This window comes from Astatotilapia calliptera, chromosome 17 (genome assembly GCF_900246225.1).
Source record: "Astatotilapia calliptera chromosome 17, fAstCal1.2, whole genome shotgun sequence".
NCBI classification, from domain to species: Eukaryota; Metazoa; Chordata; class Actinopteri; order Cichliformes; family Cichlidae; genus Astatotilapia; species Astatotilapia calliptera.
The window spans coordinates 24,206,212-24,228,935 of record NC_039318.1 but is presented as its reverse complement, the minus strand read 5'-3'; the positions used below and the strand labels follow the sequence as shown (position 1 = coordinate 24,228,935).

The following is a 22,724-nucleotide window of genomic DNA, read 5'->3' as shown; positions in this document are numbered from 1 at the left end:
CCTCAACAAGATTTTGTTACAAGCAGCACTGTGGTGTCAGCAAATCCCATCTTGAGTGAATTCAGCATAAAAATCACAGTAATGCCCTCATCTAATCCAACTTAAAGGTCACCACAGTGCACAACAGAAATGTGACAAATTTAAGGGAATGCGTTTTGCCACAGAAAATGTGCTTCTGCTTTAGATAATAAAGAAAGCATTCTCACAGCTGACCCATCATTAATCTTAAACATCTTTTTGACAGTCCTTCGCCCTTTCCCTCTCTAGTTTACAAGGAAAATGGATACTGATGACAGATGTGTTTTTTTATATTTTTATTTGTTTTTACAGACTTTTGTCACAACAAAGTCAGCAAGAGCATTCTTTTTTTTGTCTATTGCATTGTTGTAATTTGTTTGAAAGCAACCAAGAGGACAGTGACCATTTCATAGCATAAAAGCAGAGGCAGTTTTGACATGCAGCAAAACAGGCAGGGCTTTGAACTGAAAAAACGAACAAGGCAAGGGGAATAAAAAAAAAAAAAAAAAAAAACCTAAAAAAAAAAAAAAACCCTACCAACAACTTTCAAATCTGACTCCCATTAACCCATCACTTACAACCCCTAGAGCCCATTAGTTACAAAATACTCAGAGAAGCTGCAAGAAAAGAAAAAAAAAAAAAGGGAAAGGGAGTTTTTGCTCTGAACTCTCACCCAGGGGCGGCAAAATGAAGAAAGTTCTAAAATATCTAATCCTATTATGTGCTGTTAACATTGCTTCAAAAGGGATTGAGTAACACGTTTGAAAATTGCAACATTCAAGTCATTCTAGTTAGCCAGCATGGTGATTGGTCAAAGAATAGAGAATACCTTAATGATGTAAAATTTGTGGAAAAAACACCATTTGATATGTAAGTGATACATCACCAAGTAGAAAAGAAAAATCTGACCTCTGCAGCTCCCTCAGCCAACATCTCTAAAATATTAAGCTTAGATTTGAGGGACAATTTGATCTATCTATAAAAAAAATTAAAGTACAGGAAGAGGCCACACATAATGAAATGTTAACATAATTAAACTTAATCTTTTTAGTCTTATCAAGTATAGTGCAGTGCAAGTAATGTTCATGAGAAACCCTGGCCATAAAATACTTAAACTGTGAAGTTGTAAAAATATTAACACACTACTGATCCATTACAATTTTTTCAGTATTTTTTTTACAACACAACTGCAAAAAAAAAAAAAGAAAAAAAAAGAAAAAGATGTGCATTTACTCGTATATGAAAGCTTTGTGTTTGTGTTATAGAGTCTGTTACTAATCTGAGCAGTGTTAAGATCCAGGTTCAAGAGCACTCCCCAAGTGTTTGGTCCCTAAGGGAGACATAACTGACAAGTCCTTCTGTTAAATGGCTAAAAACAGAGGACTAAGGGGAAAAAAAATCCTATCCCAAAAACCTGGGGAAAAGAGAAATTACAATGTAAGGAAGACCACCAGACAGACAAAATGAACCTCCAACAAACAGACAAAAGCATTGTTGAGACAGAGGTTGATCAGGGTCAAAGGGGCAAGTCCATCTTCTCTCAGGAGATCACTGCATCCATTTGAGTGCCCGTTCATACAGCTGCCCAGCCACCTCCCACACTGTGGTGTCTTACTTGAGCAGAGCTTTTATGGGCTCAGTAGCAGCAGCTTCAAGGGCAGTCATGCCGTCTGGTGATTTTTGGTCTTTGTCAGCTCCCTGTGGAGGAGAGGGGACACAATGTTTACTTGGTGCCTCAAACTTTAGTGACATCTGCTCAAACGTGACAGTCAAATAGTGCATTGATAACGCCGCCGTGAGCAATGTCCAAAGCTTGCGTGGCTACTTAAGAGCCGTACAGAACTAGTCAGACCCAAACTCCTTCATACACACTTCTTATTCGTTTTACCCACATCTGAAGAACTGGGAAGATTAAGGAAACCAAAACAAGGGATTAAAATCGAAGCATAGTTTTTGGACCCAAATTGCACCAGCTGTGATTTAGTTTTCAGAGCTGAACTGTGTACTCAAAAACAAAACTGTTGGGCAAGCACTGAGCCTTGAGTAGATGCATTTGGAAGCCAAGCTAAAGCGAAATCAGAAGAGGTTTGTTCCAGAAATGGGAAAAGCTCAGTCTGGGGGGGGTGCATACACATCCCTAATGAACAAAATCATTAACATCAGGAATCAGTTGATAAGATTCAACTGGAAAGAGGCCATGTTAGTTATAAAGTATCTCACAGGTTCAATTGTTCTGGTGTACAAATGCATCTTTCACTTTTTGAGAAAGATGAGTGAAAAACTCATAGACAAAAGTTACGGTAGTTGCCAAAGGAAGAGAGACAAGACTTACTTTAGACTAGCCCCTTACTCATTTGAGCTGTGATAATATGTGTATGCTGACTCTGACACTGTGGCTGTGTAGTTATTGTTATACTTTTCTTTAAGCTGCAGGGAGTCCACCCGGAAGAGGCATGTATATTTGGTTCAATTATAGTGCAGAACCAGCACAAACTGGCAGGCATGCCGACGTCCAAACAAAGCCTTGCATTCATGGTCCGATTATGAATTTTACATCAGCCAAACCCTTGCATACTCAGGGACACAGGAAAGGTATGTAGGACAATCATGAACACAACAAGGACAAGACTTTCCCTTGGTTGACTGCTTTAGGGACGCAGAAAGGCTGTGGCATAAAAGATCTTTACAGAAAAGTGAGGGTGGTCATTCAGACATAAAGCTGCCACATTCAGAGGCTATCAGATCAATGGAAAGGAGTCCATGACTAAGAGGGGCTGAAGTCACACACACTGAGACACAAATCCATTCAAGCTTTGAGGGATAACAGAATCAATGTGAAGGAGATGGGAGAAGAAATAGCCATTTAGATTAGTATGGACAAAAAACACAGACACACACACAAACACAAAAACAAAGAGAGAGAGAAAGAAACAGGCCACATGTTTTAATGCATTTGTAGTGACAACAGATTTAATGGCAAAGTAGGAGTGGAAGGCCTTGCAGTGGAAACGCGTCCCTTTGTTTAGCTTGCCAAGTTTAGCCTCTTAGCAAAAGAGCTTACAGAACCAAGGCAGAGAGAGGCTATTGTTGCGTAGAGAAGCAGGGCATCAAAAACAATGTGCCCCAGTTCGAGTACCCGGTAGCAGGAGGATGGTTATCTGGGAGCAAATTCCATGCCACAAGAGCAACAGAGCATAAAGCGAGGAGAGGGATTTACCAGGGTTGAGTTGGTAACCTGTCACATCTACAGCTCTAATTGGTAAGGAAATGGAAGACAAAATGAGAGATAGCACCCCCCCTATCAGAACATACTTCACATTTCTTGGCATAATGCTCCTGTCAACACTCTAGTTAAACATGTTAGAGCTCTGTTATGCAACACTTGCGGTATGAAGACTAGTGAGACCTGTTCTCTCACTTTTTCAATGTGAATTTTATACATTTTATCTGATTATTCTGATGGTATCAAACATGCCTGTTAGAGATACTAAGTTAAATTTATGAAATTGTCTTTTTTTTAAGCATTCTTGCAAAGGATTACATAATAAAATTCACATCACTCCCATGTCTGTTAAAAATGATGATGGTTGACAGCTAACGTGTCTTAGCTGGGACATAAAACATGGATGCAAGGAGAAACAGTGGAACAGCTCTTTTCAAGGGGAATAAAATCTGACAACCAGCTTCTATAAAGCTCACTAATTAACAAAATGATAACTGATTTGGTTGTCTGTGCAGAAATTTTTTTTTAAGTGGGGCCAGTCTTCATTGTATAATGAAGAATTGATCTCACACAAAAGCTGTACATTATCAACTACAAAATAAACAATGACAAACGTTTTTTTTTTTAAGTGAAGTTGTGTGAAATTGAGTCTTTAATCAAATCCTGCAGTGTTAAAAACCCCCAAAATAAAACAAAAACAAAACGATGGCTTTGGTAGGCAGATCTTTCAATTTCTAAATAAATAAATAAATAAAAATACTTCCCTCCCCTACCTTACCTGCAAATAAACAAAGGGTTTCTTCAGTGTAATTCATCTTGTCAGAGACAGGGCAGCTTGCCAGGCAAAAAACAAATTTTTTTTTCCTGATAATAATGTTTTAATCTTTTTTCATTTATCTCAGTTTCAAAGTCTACTCCTTCTAACAAGTTAAACAATTTTTGTTCTTCTGTCACTTAACTTTCCCTAAAAATGCAGATTCATGCATACCAGGTACCTGATAACCAATTACCATAATCTCTTACTCTGATGTAGGGCTGCCACAAACGATTATTTTGATAGTCGACTAGTCACCGATTATTTATGCGATTAGTCGACTAATCAGATCATCATCCACTGGACGTAAAACTACAGCTTATTGCACCAGCAGCATCTGCTCTTATATAACTATCATTAGCTTACAGCTTTAAGCTTTTAAGGTGCTAACTAAAAATAAAGACAAGATGATAGTTTGTTTCGGTAAAGTTTAATAAACTCCTTGCTATCTAAAATATAACAGGACACCGGAGTATATTCTCTAGCATCTCACACTTCTGATAATCAGCTGTCTGCTTGACGTTTATTCAGCTGTGTAAAAACTATAACTTTAATCTCAGCCAAACCGATTTACTCAGGAACAAATAAAATACTAAAAAAAAGCCAAACAATAACATTTTTAATTTATCTAAGTGACTCATATATATTTAACCTGAGTCGCGAAAGACGGCGGTGGGTTTGAAAACAATTTGCCGGGAGTCCGGTGTTCTCACGGCGCTAGTGACCTAGCCCCCGGCTAGCTATCGAGCTAGTGGGTAACAGACGTCTCCGAAAACGTCGGAGCGCTTTTGAAAATATGTGGTGTCCTGATAAACTGAGCAGATATTTGAGGTTTACACAGATACATTCTCGCCTGAAAATATGTTAAACGTTTATTTTGTGACCCAGAAAGAATAATAAGAGTAATATTAAAACTAACTAGCTACCGCCATTGTTGGAAACTAAGCTGGGCCGCGCTATGAATTCTGGGACACAGCTGCTTCTTCTTCTTCGGGGTTTAACGGCAGCTGGCATCCTTGTACATGCTGTGCTGCCATCTTCTGTTTCAGTCCGTTATTACACTCTTAAATCCTGCTATTATTCCTGCGTCTTTTGCGATCTTACAAAGCTTCAAACGACACGTCGACTATTAAATCAGTCGTCGACGATTTTGATAGTCGACGTAATCGTGACTAGTCGACAAATCGTGGCAGCCCTACTCTGATGTGCTACTGGGTAGAGCGATATGGCCCAAACTTCATATTTTGATATTGTTTAGCTGGATGGCGATATACGATATATACCTTGATATTTTTTAAACCAATAAAGTAAGAACAAAAAGGGAGTTCTTAGTCAAAGCCATGTGTCGCAGATGTCACACAGGCACTTTTATTAACATACAGTGTAGATGTACATTAAAAAAAAAAAAAAAAAAAAAAACAACTCAGGAATAAATTATCAGCATCTTGATGCTGGCTGCAGGTGAAGCGATGGGGAGGGGGGAGTTGTTTTCAGTGAAGGAGAGAGGCGGGACAGAGTAACGTTGCGTAGAGACAAAAGTGGACCAAAGAGAGGCAAACCTAGACTATATCGACATAAACGATATTGTCACATCTTATCTCTCGTATAAAAATCTATCAATCTTTTTAAAAAACAAGATATATTGCCCAGTCTTACTATTGGGAAAAGAGGAGAGGAATGGAGATGATTCTCTTTATCCCTTCCCTTTTCTCCAGCTCTGGAGAGGACATTAGTCGTCGGTTCAGTCCAAACTTAATCAACCCTACAGACTAGAGCTGGGCGATATGACCCAAAATTCATATCTCGATATTTTTTAGCTGGATGGCGATATATGATATATATCTCGATGTTTTGTTTTTTTAAAGCCATAAGGTAAGAACAAAAAGAGAGTTTAGTCAAAGCTGTGTCCCAGATGTCAATTAGGCACTTTTATTAACATACAACATAGATGTACATGAAGAAATTACTCAAAAATAAATTATCAGCATTTATTAAATAATAATGCTCCATAAATAAAAGAACACAATGTTGTTTTTGTGCATAACAAAAAGCTCACAATTGTGCAGTCAAAATGTAAACTAAAAGACGCTGAGCATAATAACAAAGACAGACAGATTTCACAGCTGCTCTGTTCCCAACTTCTACTGCATGACTGACAGCCTGGAGTTTGAAATCCTCTTTGTAACCGTGTCTCTTAACAGGTGCCATTTATGATCCTTATACACACACACACACACACACACACACACACACACACACACACACACACACACACACACACTACGGTAATATTACGTTGAAGCACAGTACGTATTACTCCGCGAGGCTCCATTACGGTAGCCGTAATGCTAACTTGTGGTAACTCATTAACAGAGATTTGCAGTGTTCATCTTGTCGTTGCCTGCAGGTGAAGCTATGGGGGAGGGGGGAGTTGTGCTCAGTGAAGGAGAGGCGAGGCCCAGTAACGCAGCGTAGAGACAAAAATGGACGAAAGAGAGGCAAACTTGCGGCTCCACAAATATAATTATAACGTAACATAGACTATATCGATATAAACGATGTTGTCACATCTTATATCTCGTATGAAAATATATCGATATTTTTTTAAAAACTCGATATATCGCCCAGCCCTACTACAGACCTCATCAAAATTGCAAAAAAAAAAAGCATTACATGTTGACTTTAGTAATAATCACTGCCTTCATGGCGACAAATAAGCCTTCTATATAGGGCTGTTCGATATAACGATATATATCGGATGATGAAATAAAAACGTCTATCGTTTCATTTTACGCTATTGTTTCGTGGTGTCGCAAAATAAACTCTTTGTGGCAATCTTTTTTCATTGTTCTGATGGTCACTGTAGTGGCTATATTAATTTCTTAAAGTTCTCTATTTCTCTTATATTTTATATAACCACACTACGGACGGACAAGCACCTGTTTTTATGCGTTGTGTTTAGCAATAACGACGGTAAAACCATCGCGTGTCCGCTTGTTTATGTACCACATAAACCTTTCACAATAAAGCTCAAGATCCTGTTGAGACTTTTCAAAATAAACGGAATCACGTGAAAGAGAAGATTATTTACGGATGAGAATTAAAAAAGGAGCTACCAGGTGCTAAAAAATAAACCTTAGACTCAAACGTTAGAACAGGCTTTTCCCCGCAGCACGCCGTGTAATAAATACTCAAAGAAAACGGCGGCCTTTACAACTTATATCTAAAAATTAGGGGTGCAACGATACACAAAATTCACGGTTCGGTTCGATACTTTGGTGTCACGGTTCGATATTTTTTCGATACAAAAAAATGTTCATGCCTTTTTAATTTGTCATTTATTAAAATTATAAATATATATTTTAACTCAAAAGCACTTCTTCTGGGCTATATTCTCAGCAGCATATTAAACATATCAGGTCCCCATGAGGAGAATCATGTGCTAACAGCTGTCTAAATGACTCGGGTAAAGTTTGTAGCATGCCTGCTTGTTGTTTTTGTCTGCTTCCACTTATCTTTGCACGAGGATGATGTCAGCGTAAATGTGCAGTCATATTCGTTGTGTTTAGAGATGGACCGATCCGATATTACGTATCGTATCGGTCCGATACTGACCTAAATTACTGGATTGGATATCGGAGAAAAATAAAAAATGTAATCCGATCCATTAAATATCACGAAAGCACCTCACAAAACTTGCAACACCCCGTAACTCACCTCAGAACGTTAGCACGTTGGAGCAGTATGCATCACGTGATAGAGCGGCTGTGGCATGCGGGACCTGTCGGTGGTCTGGATAGCATGTGGAGCTTCGCTAGGAACCCGGCATTTCATCTCCGATAAAGTTATCCCGAGAGAAGTAAAGCAAGTGTGTAAAAGTCCATCTCTGAATGTTTGTAAAGCATTCCTGCGTTAAGCTTAACAAACGACTGCCTCTTCTTGCTGCTACTTCAATCATGAAACTGCTTAACGATCAGCTGATCGGCTTTTCTGTCGTGAGTCCGTGACTCTAGTTTGCTTTTGGCCCACTTTGCACCAGAAAGAGGAAACCAGCGGCTGAACAACAGCAGCACGTTTAAGCTTGATCAGCTGTTGTTAGAATTTATTTAATATTACTTTCTACTCGAGGATCTTTTTCTACGTAGCTGACGCTGGTAACTGTGCAGGGGCGGATCTAGCAAAGTTTAGCCAGGGGGGCCGATAGGGCATTAACAGGGAAAAGGGGGCACAAAGACATACTTTTCTTTCTTATTCTCATTTAAAATGTCTAGCTTTTAATAAATAATTATCTGACACCCAAAGTTTTAATTTGATGTAAAATGAATAGAAGTCAATTACTGTATATAGTAACTATTAAGTCTAATATATATACTCTAGTAAGCTATAGTACTTTTTCCTTTGGGAAGGTACCATCTGTGCAGTCTGCAATTTTGTTGAAGAAAGATGTTGAATCTATTTAATATTTCTTGAAAAATAATTGATTTCTGTGCATTTTTTTTTTCACACTGCATCAAATTAAGGTTGATTACGTCGATTAAGCATCATGAGGTGGAGCGTGAGGGGTGGTTCCCTATTTTTTATTTATTTATTTTTATTGTTGCTGGGAGTTGGAACTCTATTAGTTAGGTTGCTTAATATATATGCTAAGTACTCTTTAAAATACCAGAATAGGGAGGATGGTGTAGGTTTAAGTTTATTAGATTGATCAGTATTGCTGAACTATGAAATATTTTTTTTTGCATACAGGTATAACAGAATAGTTTTAGTGTAGTTGTTGTTTTAAACTTGAGTATGAACTTATACAAAATGCAGCAAGATATTTAAAAAACAGTTTTGTTGATTAAAAAACACTATATCGGATTCATATCGGTATCGGCAGATATCCAAATTTATGATATCGGTATCGGTATCGGACATAAAAAAGTGGTATCGTGCCATCTCTAGTTGTGTTCCCACTAGTGCTGTCAGCGTTAATCTGGAATGACGTTAACGCCACAACACGGCAAATCTTCGTTAACGAGCTACCGCGGATTGCCCCGTGCGTGGGGCTGGACGGCGTCAACGTGTTAACGAGCTAACTGCGCTAACGCAGTAGTTCCCACCCATGTAATTGAGCATTGCGTGGCACATCTGACATACTGTTTTACTTTTGTCCATGACGCGGTTACCTTCAGGGTCATACCTCACATGAAAACCAAAATAGTTCCAAAGGCCACATCTGAATGAGGGTGGGGGAGGTTCAATTTGCCATGTTGCAAGGAGAGCTTAACTTCTGTCTCGCTAGCTTGTGCCGCACTCAGTGGATCTGTGATCGATTACTCCGCCTAGGCTGCACTGTCGAGCGCAGATCCACTGAGCTCTCAACACAGACAGCATCGTCAGAAGGAAAATTGATAAAATAAATTAAAAATTTTGTATTGTTCGATACATATGCGTACCGAACCGAAAGCACTGTATCGAACGGTTCAATATTGATACGAGTATCGTTGCACCCCTACTAAAAATGTATAGTTTCATGCATCAGTTAAAACACTCGACTCCAGCTACATGACACGCAGCCGGAAACACTTCCCGCAAGACGAGTTGCCCGAGATTCACAGAATTTACAGAAAATGTTAAATTTTTGTGATTTATATCGTTATCGGGACGATAGAATTCTTATATCGGGATATGAGATTTTGGTCATATCGCACAGCCCTACTTCTATATAATAAACACAACTGCATAATTTGTACCACTATATTTTAGGTTCTACCATTCTCATAATCATTACCTTCTCGTCACCAAACATACTGTCAAAAAGTGTATACTGGAGCCATGCCAGAGATAATGCTTCAAATCCGTATTTATGGTCGAGTTCCAGTAATAGTGCTGGCACAGTCTTCCTTTTTTTGCCTTTCAGGATACACCACGCTACCCCAACGGCCAAGCAGCTCACTGGCACGCTCCTGACACCACTTAGAGTAATGAGCTTTACTCAACTTGAATAATGACCCCACATGATCACCTCACTGTCCAAACACTAGCCAGTCAAAGACGTTGATGGCCAATTGAGACACAGACTAATGAACAAGAATAGACTCCCAGCGTGTCTCCAGTCAAAATAAGATACATCATCACCCTGGATTATACAGCTACACAAAGCAGCAGTGGGTCAGTAATATAATGCCACCAACATGCCAAAATGTCCATTAAGTTTTCATTATGACTGTTGTGAATGGAATGCATAAGTCTTCAAATATTGAGCCAAAGCCTCACTCAAAACCTATTTGAAGCACAAGATTTTCAGACTATTGACCTGCTGTCCGCAATCAAACATTACTGAGCAGTTAAAAGGGCAAATTTTTAACACCCAGCGATAAGGATAAGATCAATACATGTATTACAACAGGATGTGCCAGAAAGGCTCTGGATGAGATACGGTGGGGGGTGGGAAATAAAATCTAGAGGTGGGGGAAAAAAAATCGATACTGTGTAGTATCGTGATATTTTGTTTGCTAATAATGTATCGATACAGGGACAGCAGAAATCGATATTTTGTTACAAAAAAGGTTTTTGTGCTCTGACTTCAGAGCATGTTGATCCTTTTTCTGAGCAAGAATCCTGACATTCCTTCATTGTCCAAATGTGTTTAACTTTTTTTTGGCAGCAATAAACATGACAGTTTACTTATTTTAATTTAAGACATGTTTTATTTTAATTAAGTTTAAAACTTTTTTATTTAATGTAAAATTATATTTTGTTTTAATTTACTTTCAAATTCTTCAGTTGCTGAAGGGGCTGCATAGTTTTCATAAATTGCATAGTTCAGAATAGCTATAATTGTACCAGATGGTTGCATTCAGTTAAGTTGGACTAGACTGTAATACAAACCGTTCAGTTTGTCAACAATAAAACTGACTGAAATGAGAGAAAGACTGAGTGTGAGACTTTGATATTAGATAAAATGAATATTGATAAAGTTTACCTTTATGTACAGAATCTGAATATCGCAAAATATTTAAAAAAATTGCAATAATATCGTATCGTGTGTTAAGTATTGTGATAATATCGTATCGTGGGATGTTTGGTGATTCCCACCTCTAATAAAATCCTTTTATAAGTTTATGGTAATCTCAAAATATGAAGCAATAAAGACCGCAAGTGTGCACTTTTACCCCCCTCAAAAAACAAAAACACTTCAGTGACAAGTGAAAGATGTTTTATACTAGAGTGTGTATATATATTATCTATATAGTTAGGATAAATGTTCCATCCATTCTTTGCATAAAGGGCAGAGAGAAAAAAGGAGGAAATCTTTAGGGATGTAAAAGACACAAAAACAACAGGTACTGACTTCAAACAGTACTGTACTTCTTCCTAGACAATAGCAAGTTCCCATTAAAAGAAAAATGTGTGTGTATGCCCTTTTATTGCTGACCTAAAATTTACTGGCTGGTCTTTGCAGGCTGTAGTCAGCACTCTTGGCCAGGATCTTACAGCTGGGTCACCTTTGGGGTAATAATGGCCTTTCATAATTCATTAACAACAACAACACGGCACACAGTTGGGGGCAGGGGTCAGCTTCCATGATGCACAAGGGAACCACGCCATTTTTAATCTGCCAACACAAGAATGTCTGACAGTCCAACAGTCACAATTCAGTATTCTCAGTGGGCTCCTTTTATCCAGTGTAATGTGGCAGCTGTGCACAGCTACAGGTGCTGCCAGACAGAGTGGATTTACACTAGCACTATCATTGGTGTAGCTCTGAAATATCTATTAATCTCATGTTGGGATACATGGGAAGTTTTCAAAGCTTTCATATGGATATACTGAGACCTGCTCCCTGTGGCAACTATTAGCATCTAGTGTTAATTATTGATGGTACTTAGTTGGAATTATTATAAAATCAAGAACTGTGATGAATTAGGACCACCTGTCTTGTCCGATATGATACTAGCTTTTTGAAAGTCTACCAGTAGCTGGATAATTCATGAGACTTCAGTTTAAATTTACAATTGTGATCTACAATGACTATGAAAACAAGACAATCAATGTAAAATTATTCATATTTCCTCGTCATAGTCCTTGTCATAACAAAACTCATTTTACTTGTGTAATAAATCACTCACACACTTTTTCTTAAGTTGCTGTGCTTTCATCCCTCTCTAAAACAAAACTTACCCAAAGGTCTTTGATTTACAAAGATGAGGCACTACATGATACAGCTGCCTATTTTAAATGCAGAAGAGCTTCTGACTCTCAGAAGGATGTTCTGTGACTGGCAGCAGAAGAAATTAAGGAAAATAAATGCCAATAATGAAGTCTTTTTTTTAAAGAGACAAAATGAGCTTTTAAAACCCAAATTTCTCATTGTAATGTGAAAGTGAAATGTGACTGTGTGATATTAACACTCTTAGGGACATTAAATGCATCATCTAGTGACAGCTCAGATCTTAACTTGAAGTACACCGCTTAGTTTCAGCAAAGAAATCATTCTATAACGTGTCATCTTTCAATGCTTAAATAATAGCTCATTGGATATAAATATGGTCTATGGTAGGAATAAAAAGCTCTGAGTCAAATGTATACTTAAGTCAGAAACATGCAATGTCAAATGCGTGCTGACATGCTAGCAACTTTTATAGCAAATGACTTGCTGTATATAGTTTCTTTTTCCTGTCCGTTATTTCCTTCAGTTTATCTTAGTGCTGATTGCCAGCTGACAACAGTTTTCCGCTCTTGGCTGACTAGTTACAAGATTCTGGTGCCTTTGTTGATAGGCAGGACAGAGTTTGCAGCTGCGCTGCCAAAAATGCAGGACTAATACAGCTGATTAACTGAAATCAGTTGGTGGAGCATACCACAACCATGCCTCTCTAACCAAACACTGTTGTTTCCCCATATACAGATTATGGTTTCCTCTTTTAAAATGCCTTCTTCAAAGTCCCATTCAACCTGTGAACCTATTAAAAAGTCTGTCTGGCTGCTGGCAATGAGATTGTAAAGACTGCAAAAAGTGACTTCCCCATTCTGTAGTGTGACCCCTCCCCACTTCCCATTACTTGATGCTACTGTGAAACAACTGTGTAGAGGAGCTTTCATTTACCCTGCCTCATTAAGCCTGGCTGGAAACAGACAGCTGCTCACTCACCCTCAGGCCCCTGATTCTCACTCTCTCTCTGAATTCTTCCCATATACACATAACAGTCTGGAGCAGCCTTTGAATGATGCTTTTTCATGACATGATGCAGTCTTCCACAATGTAAACTCCACTCAATCAGTGGTGGTGTACTTTTGTCAATTTTTATAGTTTGGCTTGAAATTTGGAAAATGACACATTTGTTTGAAGCACATTTACAAAGCTAAGCTGTCCGACTGAAACATCCATGTTCTTTGCATCATTGTTCAAATAAGCTTTTTTTTCCCCACTTAAATTTAATAATAAACATGTACCGAGATAGAGGACCCAGTCAACTATATACCTGCCTGCTTCTTTAAAACATCACGAGTGTTATAAGGTGGAGGGTAGGGCTGGGCGATATGGCCTAAAGTTCATATCACGATATAATTTGAAGCATGTGCGGTAACGATATATATCGCGATATTCTTTTCTTCTGTATAACGTATTTTCCACACTATAAAGCACACTTAAAATCCTTTAATTTTCTCAAAAATCGAGAGTGTGCCTTATGTATTGTGGAGATACAGAAATTATTTTATTGCTGCCATATAATCTGCATCATTATAATTGCATTAATAACATTCTTTACAGCATTATTTCATCTAATAATATTTCTCACAGTATTGATACTGCATTACAGTTGTTTATTGAAGATGTCCATTTGAGGATCCTTCCATTATGTTAACTTTTATTACAAGTACGGTTAGAAGTATTTTATACACATTGCATATCTGTGCTTATTTTGAGTTGATGTTCAGTTCATTAAGGGTCTTAAGCTTCACTGGCATGACTGTCCAGGTGATACATGCTGAGGGAAACTAGAACATAGAAGGATAACTGCAATGCATGCTTACAGTACATATAATACATATAATCTAGGAATGTGTCCGGCCTGAGGCCTCAACTCATTTGGTGTCTTACTATATTTTATTCTACTTGGTAACAGACGACCAGAGTCAATAATTAGCCTCAGAGACCCCGAGGGCTTGAAGTTTATTACCTTGTATGGAAGGTGTTATAGAAAAGAGAAGTTCTATGTCTGATTATAGCTATTAAAGATGTACGATTAACTGTGACTAATGTCTGGAACCTATTTTAATCTGTCATTGACGCCATGGGGGGGCGTGTACCCCACTGCTTTATAAGTATCCACAACATGTATTTTGGTTAGAAGACATATGTTGATGTTTTCTCCGGGCTGTTAATAAACTCATCGTTTGATTGCACTTTTCTGGGGCCTCCGTGGTTTGTGACACTGCTCTACATTGATTGATTTCACGACAGTATGAATTCTGGTTGTGCTTACTGACCTCGAACCGATTTTGGCGTGCAGAAATCTGTTAAAAAATATCTTAGTACAACTTTGGTAAACCGCACTGCTTGATGGATTGTCAGAGCATTACGGCTGCCGTAGTGAGGAGCTTTGCGGAGTAATCTGGGTCCAAAACTCCCCCTTCAGGTCCCAAAGTCAAACGAACACTAAGAGTTAAAAACTGTCTAAATTCCTTAATCTTTAATAAAATCATCAGCGTTGCTGCTTTAGCAGGTGTAACAATTAAGTTTAACATCCATTTAATTTATTAAATTTAATGGAGTTAAAAGTTAGAAAGGAAGTTAGCTCCCTAGTTTCCACCTAAACATGACATACCATGTTCTGACTGAGAGATTTTTGAAACTAAATAAAACATACAGCTCTGCTACCACTTCCAAAATAAATGAAGACAGAAAACTAAACAGCAGTGGCGTTTGTAGGGTTACTGAAGTTGGACTACCTGGTATATAATGTTGTGCTACGTGATTGCTAGCGACACAGCTATGTTAGCATAACATTAGCACAGTGAAGCTGAAGGATGAACACCAACTTTTTTTCCACTCATTAAAAGTTAACGTGAGGGATTCGGGTGGTCAGGGACAAATGCAATCGTATAGCAGGATGCTATACATGGGGCAAACGTCAGTCAGGAGAACAACTAAGACTATTCATCCACAATATGAGGTGAGTTATTAATATACTGCAACAACATGGGAATAGAAAAGCTACGAGAGAATTCAACATTAATGAATCAATGTTACGGAAGTGAAGGAAGCGCAGTTTTTGGCTTTCCCCATATTTCAAAAGTGCCTCATCTCTTTGCTATGACTGTCGCCTGGCATAATTTGCAGGTGATAATGGTTTTAGCCGCTGCGATGCTTTAAACCAAAACAGGCGCAGCTTGATGACATCATCAACATGCGCTATCGCGATAGAGCGGTATAGTCAAAATCTCTATCGTTGGCCAAATTTATATCGTTTCTATCGCCCACCCCTAGTGGAGGGGTACACAGAAAAAGATATGTGTGTGTTAAAATGAATGTGTGACATTCATCCTCCACAGGGCCATCAATTCAACTGCAGTCGGGCTCATTTGGTCAGTAGTGAAACAGTAGCTACAGCTGTCCTGATGGGTAGAAGATGTGTCATTATGCCAGGAGTGCATACACTTTTGAGTCTAACATTCAGGTAAGACATGCAAGAAGAAACACTGACTTTGTAAAAGAAAGCTCACCACTTACAAATGAGTCTGTCTAACTGTGAAGGAACTGCAGAAATGTGTATTCTAAGGCCAGATGACGCTGGATAGATTGGACATTTATTATAGTATTCCTGTTATTATGTTGTAGTGTTACAGCCAATGCCAGCTGTGCCTGACTCTGTTCTGTGCCTCTCCTCACAGCTGTGACTAGATCTGTACATAGCAGCATGTATTTTTTTGGACCCAAGTAGCATTTAAGGTACTTCCAGAGCTAAACACCTTAGGGAGGCTAATGTGGAGGGATGGAGCAGAGACTTAGATGAAGCCAACGGCAGTGCTCCTATGAATGAAAGAAACAAACAACAAAAAAGCAAGTGCACAGCAGCGACAGTCTGCGATGCTCTATGAACATTCCAGCACAGCCTCCATAGAAATGTGTTAAAGGGCTTTTTGTCCAATGAGTTACCTCATCAGCACTCATGGCTCACATGGAACCACTGATACATCAGCATGCACTAGTGGGTGAAAGACACCAGTGCACTCCTTTGTGCAGATGCTTACATACGCATACATGAACGCAATCAGGGCACCAACCTTTTCTAACAGGAGCTTGACACATGAGAGATGACCCTCAAAACAGGCAGTCATCAGTGGAGTAAACCCATGTTTGTCTGGAGCCTGTGGAAGAAGAGGATGAGAGAGGAATGAGTGAGAAGAAGAAGACTTTTGGTCTTTGGAGGGAAAGCAAAGATTGTATATTGTTACACTTTTAAACTCTTGTTTTAAAAAGAAAAAAAAAGTCTTTTGATTTGCAGATACCAATTTTCAGAGGGTGAGATGCACCGTGCTGATGTGAGTCTTCCTGTGCAATGAAGATTTAGAGACTTCCTACTCCTGATCATTAGAGTTAAAGCATCCATGTCTCATTGTAAATTACTAACACATGATGCTTTCAAGGTAAAAAGCAATTTAAAAGACTTTTGTTGAATCAGGCCACTACCACACCTTCTGAAACTACAAGCCTCAAGGGGCCATCAAGGTTAAATGTGAGAAGGGGTTTTCTAGCATAGAAAATTTGGGGCTTTCAAAGAGGTTTTAGCCTCACACGAAAGGAAGATTACCTGAACTACTACTGAACTTTTTTTAAGAGGGGCTTAATTTACTAAGCATAACAGGAAATGCATAGACCTCTGTTAAGTAAGGCAACACAGACTCACTGCCCTAACTGCAAGCGGATCAATTGTGGTTATGTGCGTCTCATGAGAAGCCCACTATGACCCATAAAAAACCCCTGCTGAGGCCTGGCCAACTCACTGGTAAAAAACAGCCAATGAACAGTGGGTAGAAATGTATATGATAAACTCCGTTTTATTAAAGCCAGGTTGCTTTTGTTTACACAAATAATGGTTTGTTTCTAACCAGACATTAGACAGTCAAAGGAAGGAGACACAGGCTCTGTTATTTTTGTGGTCACTGTAGTGCTGAGCAGTAGGCAAATTAATGCAAAAAGAATGAAGCTGAGATAGTTGTAACTCTTACATTGATATCTGCCCCCTTAGAAATGAGGAACTCCACCACATCTGTCTGACCGAAGTCTGCAGCATAATGCAGCGGCTTCCTCCCACCATCGAGGGTCCGGTTCACATGCTCAGCCTAGAGAAGGGAAAAAGTACACATTAACAGGGATGAGATCGCCTAACTTGGCATTGCCACAAGCCAGTATGGTGTCTCTTAGTTTAAAAAAACAAGACAAAAACAAAAAAGAAAACACAAATCAAAGCCCTTCAAAAGAAGGTAACATCTATTAAATCATTTTTTGCTGCTTGGACCCATAATAAAACACAAATTGGTCCCAGCGAGGGCTGTCAGTCCTGACTTTTTCCCCAGAAGTATATGAATAATTACTTGCCTGTATAAGGACGAAGGGAAGTGAAGCAAGAAAAGCATTCATCAGCTCAGAAAAATGGGTATACTATCAAGAATATAGAAGTATAGGAAGCCCTAGAAGATGCATTAATATCTTGTAACACAAGACCTTCATATTATAAACACCTAAGCTGGGGATGAAGGCTCAGGTGTTGGTTCTCCTGGGGCAACTAAGATCAACATTAATGAGATAGCAATAAAATGGACAGACTAGGCAAACAGCATTGAGAAATACTGTGCATTATTGATATCAAAACTGTATGAGATTACATATGACCTCAAGTTTTTACATTATTATTAATATTATAGTCATCTCCTGACTCTAATTCCTACATTAAATTTGCTACAATATTTACCATGAAAGCATAAAATGAAGACTCAACCTGCTACGGATCTCCAAATATGAATTTTTCGAAGCAGACACATTGAATTAATATGGCAGTAATGTCACATATATATTTAGTTTCATGAAATAACTGTTGTGAAAGGACTCAATATAATCTTGTACATAAAATAAATCCAGTTTTATGTAGACCTAAAACCTTAAGGTTACACTTTGGAAAAAAAACAAAACACCACATTTCTTTTTACTCTGCCATTTCTTGGGGTCAGATGAACATGGTCAGTTGCACACAAATTCTGTTCTATTACCACTAGATATTTCTGAAACAGAATCCACACCGCAGCACTGCCTTATCAAAAACATCCTTGTAGGTCAAATTCAACATACTGAACACAATGTTTGACCTTACCTCTCATCTTGCTAAGTCCTGTAGCTGATTGATATCAAACCTCAAACTTCTCTAAAAATGTTTAAATGTTACTTTCAGTGGTTGATAAAATTAAACGTGCTCCATTTATACTATAGAAAAAGGTTAGTTATTTTTATCTACATGTTTCGTCAATGACACAATTACAGCTGAACACAAGAAACCTCACTTCTCAGAAGTCACCAACTGTAATCATGAGCTCGTGTCAATCATTTGTAGTGGTGGTTTATATCAACAGTTCTTAAAGTGCGGTCTTCGCCTCCTGCAGTTAACACACGCACACAAAACTTCACACAGTCCCTCCTACACTGGCAGCTCAAGTAATTGATCTGCACAACACTGAACAACAATTTGTCAGGAATTTGAAGAGGTCACTAAAGCTGCCCTTTCAGGAACACTGAAGGTTATTCGGTATGGCTACTAATAAAATAATAATAATGGTAATGTGGGAACTAGGCAGCAAAAATTATCAGTCCGAGAAGCTTTTTCAGTTCTAAGGTCAAATGGCGGACAAATCTGGGATTCGCCGCCATTTGACCTTAGAACTGAAGAAGCTTCTCGGATGAGAGGTGAAACGTCTTCAAGCAACTTAAAGAAGTCCAGACGCTTTTCTTTGCAAGCTCCTTTGATTAATACATATTATTAACAGGACAGTTATTTGTGTCTAAAAACTTGTGCTTTTCTTGACGTCACAGACTCAAGGTGAAAAAAAAAGGAAAAAAAAAAAAAAGAAATCTATCAGTGACTACATAGAAACAGTGGCAAGCACTTTATGGTGCCAAGTTGAACAAGTATAGCGTTACCTCAGATAACCTAAAAAATAAATTAATTTTTTCTTCTTTTGCTGTATGTAAGAGAATCTTAAAATATGTCACATACTTGGAGACGGTATGTATAGTTTTGACCCTGTGTGGAAAATTGTATGCTGTAAAATTATTCCACCCTAGAAAAAGAACAGTTGAAATAAATAGTTAAAAGTACCAAATTACCATGACGATCACGATGAGTGTATGTAAACAGTCATTTATACAAACACGTGATTAATAGTTGATGACACAAATAGAACAAGACACTAAGAAAAAAGAAAACACTTCTGTCTTCCCAAAAGTCACCAACATCCTGAGCATTATCAGTCTTTAAGAGTTTGATCAAAAACTATATGTAGTTTATGTATATATATGTATATGACAATGACAATAAATAAATACTACTACTACTAGTTTCACGTATTGTAAAACTTACATTGGAAACTAGCATTTTACAATTTAAACACATTAGTGAGCTCTACTTTATGAGGAAGCAAATATAGATTCAGTTAGTCATTTGTGGGAAACAACTGAGTGTAAATCATGTGGCAGTAAAACTATCCAGCTACTACCCAACTACAAAATCCGAATGCAGGCGTGTTTCCTAAGGTAGCTGTTTTACAGAAACATCTCTGCGTGGTAAGCATAGGCAGAAACCTTCTCATCAGGCTGCTCCAAAAAGAGCATGCTGGCATTAACGAACGCTGCAGTTGCTGTTAGCCAAGCCTCCATCTCCTAGACTACAGCTGAGACCACCGCCCACTAAAGCTGACTAGACACTGGCCCTGTCTGCTCGATTAGCCGCTAGCATATAGCTAGACATTTGCCTCAGCTCTCTTAACAACACGCTTATAGAAGACTGTAATATGCGTTTTCTAGTAACGTACATACTGTGCTTAAAACACCCAGTTACAGTAACATTGTTACTGGTGTCAAGAGCCGTTACCCGTGTTACGTACCAACAGATACCATAGTTGGTTAGCTAACCAACAAGTTGCTCTCAGCGGAAAGTGATAATGGATTAACTTTAAACACGTCTCGTTACCCGTAAGACGAATTAAAGCCAGTTTAAAGGTGCACACTTTACCGTTAATGTTACAGACCCAGAATGTCCCAACAGCTTTTCAATTCTGGATTACCTAACTTAACATTGCCCAACTCCAGCTAACGCTAGCTCGCTAGCAGCTCTACGAACTAGCGTTGATTACCTTAGCTATGCTGACTGTAGTCAAAAAAAGCACAACAGTGGGCAAGTCAAATAACAGCTAAATTACCGTTTGCAGTGTGGCTTTGACCTCATCCAGGTCCCCGGTCTTCAGTGTCCAAATCAGATCTTTATCGCACATCTTTTTGTTGTCGGTTCGGTGTTGCACCTTCCTTGTTGTACTGCCGGGGGTTTGACAACTTATCTGCTAGTGTGTTAAAAGTTAGCTAGCTGAGGCTAGAAAACTACTACTCTCGTCGAGGCTAATACAGTTTCAGCTAAATAAAAATACTCAGAATAATAATTTTTGTTCGATATGGCGACTCAATGACGAGTGACGGGGGGAAATGGTTCACGAAAAGTTCTAAACGGCAAAGTAGCAAACAGGTATCCGCCTTTCTGCAATCCAGAAATATTTCCGATGCCGTTACCCGGAAGAGAATATTTATGGAGAAGTTTATGCTGTTCTGTGACGATAAGGAGTTACTTAATGCAACGCATATGACTCGTCAGGATTTTTGAATATCCTAATTTGTAACAATTATTTACAGTTCCTGAATAAACATATACAGAAAAGTATAATTAAATAAGCTTCTATGTTACCATGTAAAGTAAAACGGAAATTCGTTCCTTATCTGGTTCTGCATTTAAGTTTTTTCGCACTTTGTCTTCACATCTGAGTATACACCGTTTCACTGTTTTTCAGAAATGTTTAACTGAAAAAATTTAATAATAGAAATAATAAACAGACAAAAACATTCAACTCCACTACAGTTAACGATGTAAGAAAACAAACCCATATGCCTAGTTACAAAATCCAAATGCAAACTATATTACATTCTTTTTACATTGTCATGTTAAGCCATAGCGCCACAGTAACCAAGGGAAGTCAAAATTATAGTTTCACATGTCTTTAAATAGCTATGACCAAACACCATATTCGTTTTTCTCCAAATTGCTGTGAACTGACATGGCCTTCAACATAAGTTTAATTTTTATTCAGAGCACAGCCTGGGTTTGAGCTACATTATTTCCACTTTAAAGCAGTCCTTTTTTTTTATCTTCACATGTAAGTGGTTTATTATTAGAACACAAAAAACACCTGAAGATATGTAAAAAAGAAAGACGTCACATATACTTAATAGCCACTTTATTAGGTATACTTGTTCACCTGCTTACTAGCACAAATATTTAATCTGCTAATTATATGGCAGAAGCTCAGCGCATTTAGACCTACAGACTTGTTCAAGATGACCTGCTGAAGTTCAAATCAAGCATTAGAATAGGGAAGAAAGGTGGTTGGAGTGACTTTGATCATGGCATGATTTTTAATGCCATGACTGTTGTGAGTATTTGAGAAATTGCTAAGCATGTGTAGGACTTACAGAGAATATATCTAGTGGATGGCAGTTCTCTGGGCAAAAATGGCTTGTTGATGCCAGTGATCACAAGAAAATGGCCCTACTGATATAAAAGCAACCGTAACTCACATCTGTTACTTGTTAAAACCAAAGTATACAGAAGAGCAGACAACTACACTGGCCGTCAGCTAACAGGAACAGGAAACTGAGGCTGCAGTTGACAGGGGTTCAGCAGAACTGAACAATAAAAGATTGTAAAAATCGTTGTCAGGTCAGCTTGGCATAAATAATAGGAACGCACTGGCCCATCCTGGCTTAAATAAATAATTAAAGTATATAATTCACTGTAATTAAATGGCCCCACAGTCACCACATCTATCTCCAATAGAGCACCGTTGGGATGTGGTGGAATGGGATGTGCAGCAGCCAAATCTGCAGCAACCGTGTGATGCTATCATGCCAATATGGATCAAAATCCCTGAGGAATGTTTCCTATTACGTGAGCATGGCTGTGCATGATTACTTTTTAAGGCAGTGGTGAAAACAAACGCAGCATGTGTTGCATATTTATCCGTATTCTGACCTATGCCATTTAAGGATAGCTCCATCAGCTCCTGATGAATAGGGTCAGCTGCAGAAAGCAACACTCCAAAGGGGTAGAAAGATCAATCATTACATAACCTTAATCTATAAAGGCTCAAGGTCAGAGCAATAAGTTCAAAGCCTACAACTGCCTCTTTGCCTATTAAGCCACTAGAGACACCTACATCTGCTTTCATTCTTCCAGTGAAACCAACTAAGTGTATAATCTCCAATGTACCATCTTTGTGAAATATAGGTGAGGACAAAAGTCTTGTCACACATTCATTTGATGAAATCACTTCCCTGGAACTAGTCTAGACGAAGAAGATAACAGTAAAAGA

General features: G+C 38.4%; 1 protein-coding gene across 1 annotated transcript; it reads right to left on the bottom strand.

The window, feature by feature from the left end:
• Positions 1-292: 292 nt before the first annotated feature.
• On the bottom strand, positions 293-20,955 carry mtpn (myotrophin). The gene is made up of 4 exons (XM_026147448.1): positions 20,511-20,955; positions 17,274-17,387; positions 16,329-16,412; positions 293-1,716 (listed from the first exon to the last, which is right to left on the bottom strand). The coding sequence occupies exons 1-4, from the start codon at positions 20,580-20,582 to the stop codon at positions 1,630-1,632; spliced, it is 357 nt and encodes a 118-aa protein (XP_026003233.1). The 5' UTR covers positions 20,583-20,955; the 3' UTR covers positions 293-1,629.
• Between the last annotated feature and the right edge of the window lie 1,769 nt (positions 20,956-22,724).

Excerpts from the sequence above, each read along its gene's own strand:
- mtpn (XM_026147448.1), bottom strand. The coding sequence starts at position 20,582 with ATGTGCGATAAAGATCTGATTTGGACACTGAAGACCGGGGACCTGGAT. Across the intron at positions 17,388-20,510 it reads TCAAAGCCACACTGCAAACG|GCTGAGCATGTGAACCGGAC; the intron begins GTAATTTAGCTG and ends TCCCTTCTCTAG. Across the intron at positions 16,413-17,273 it reads CTAAGGGGGCAGATATCAAT|GCTCCAGACAAACATGGGTT; the intron begins GTAAGAGTTACA and ends CTTCTTCCACAG.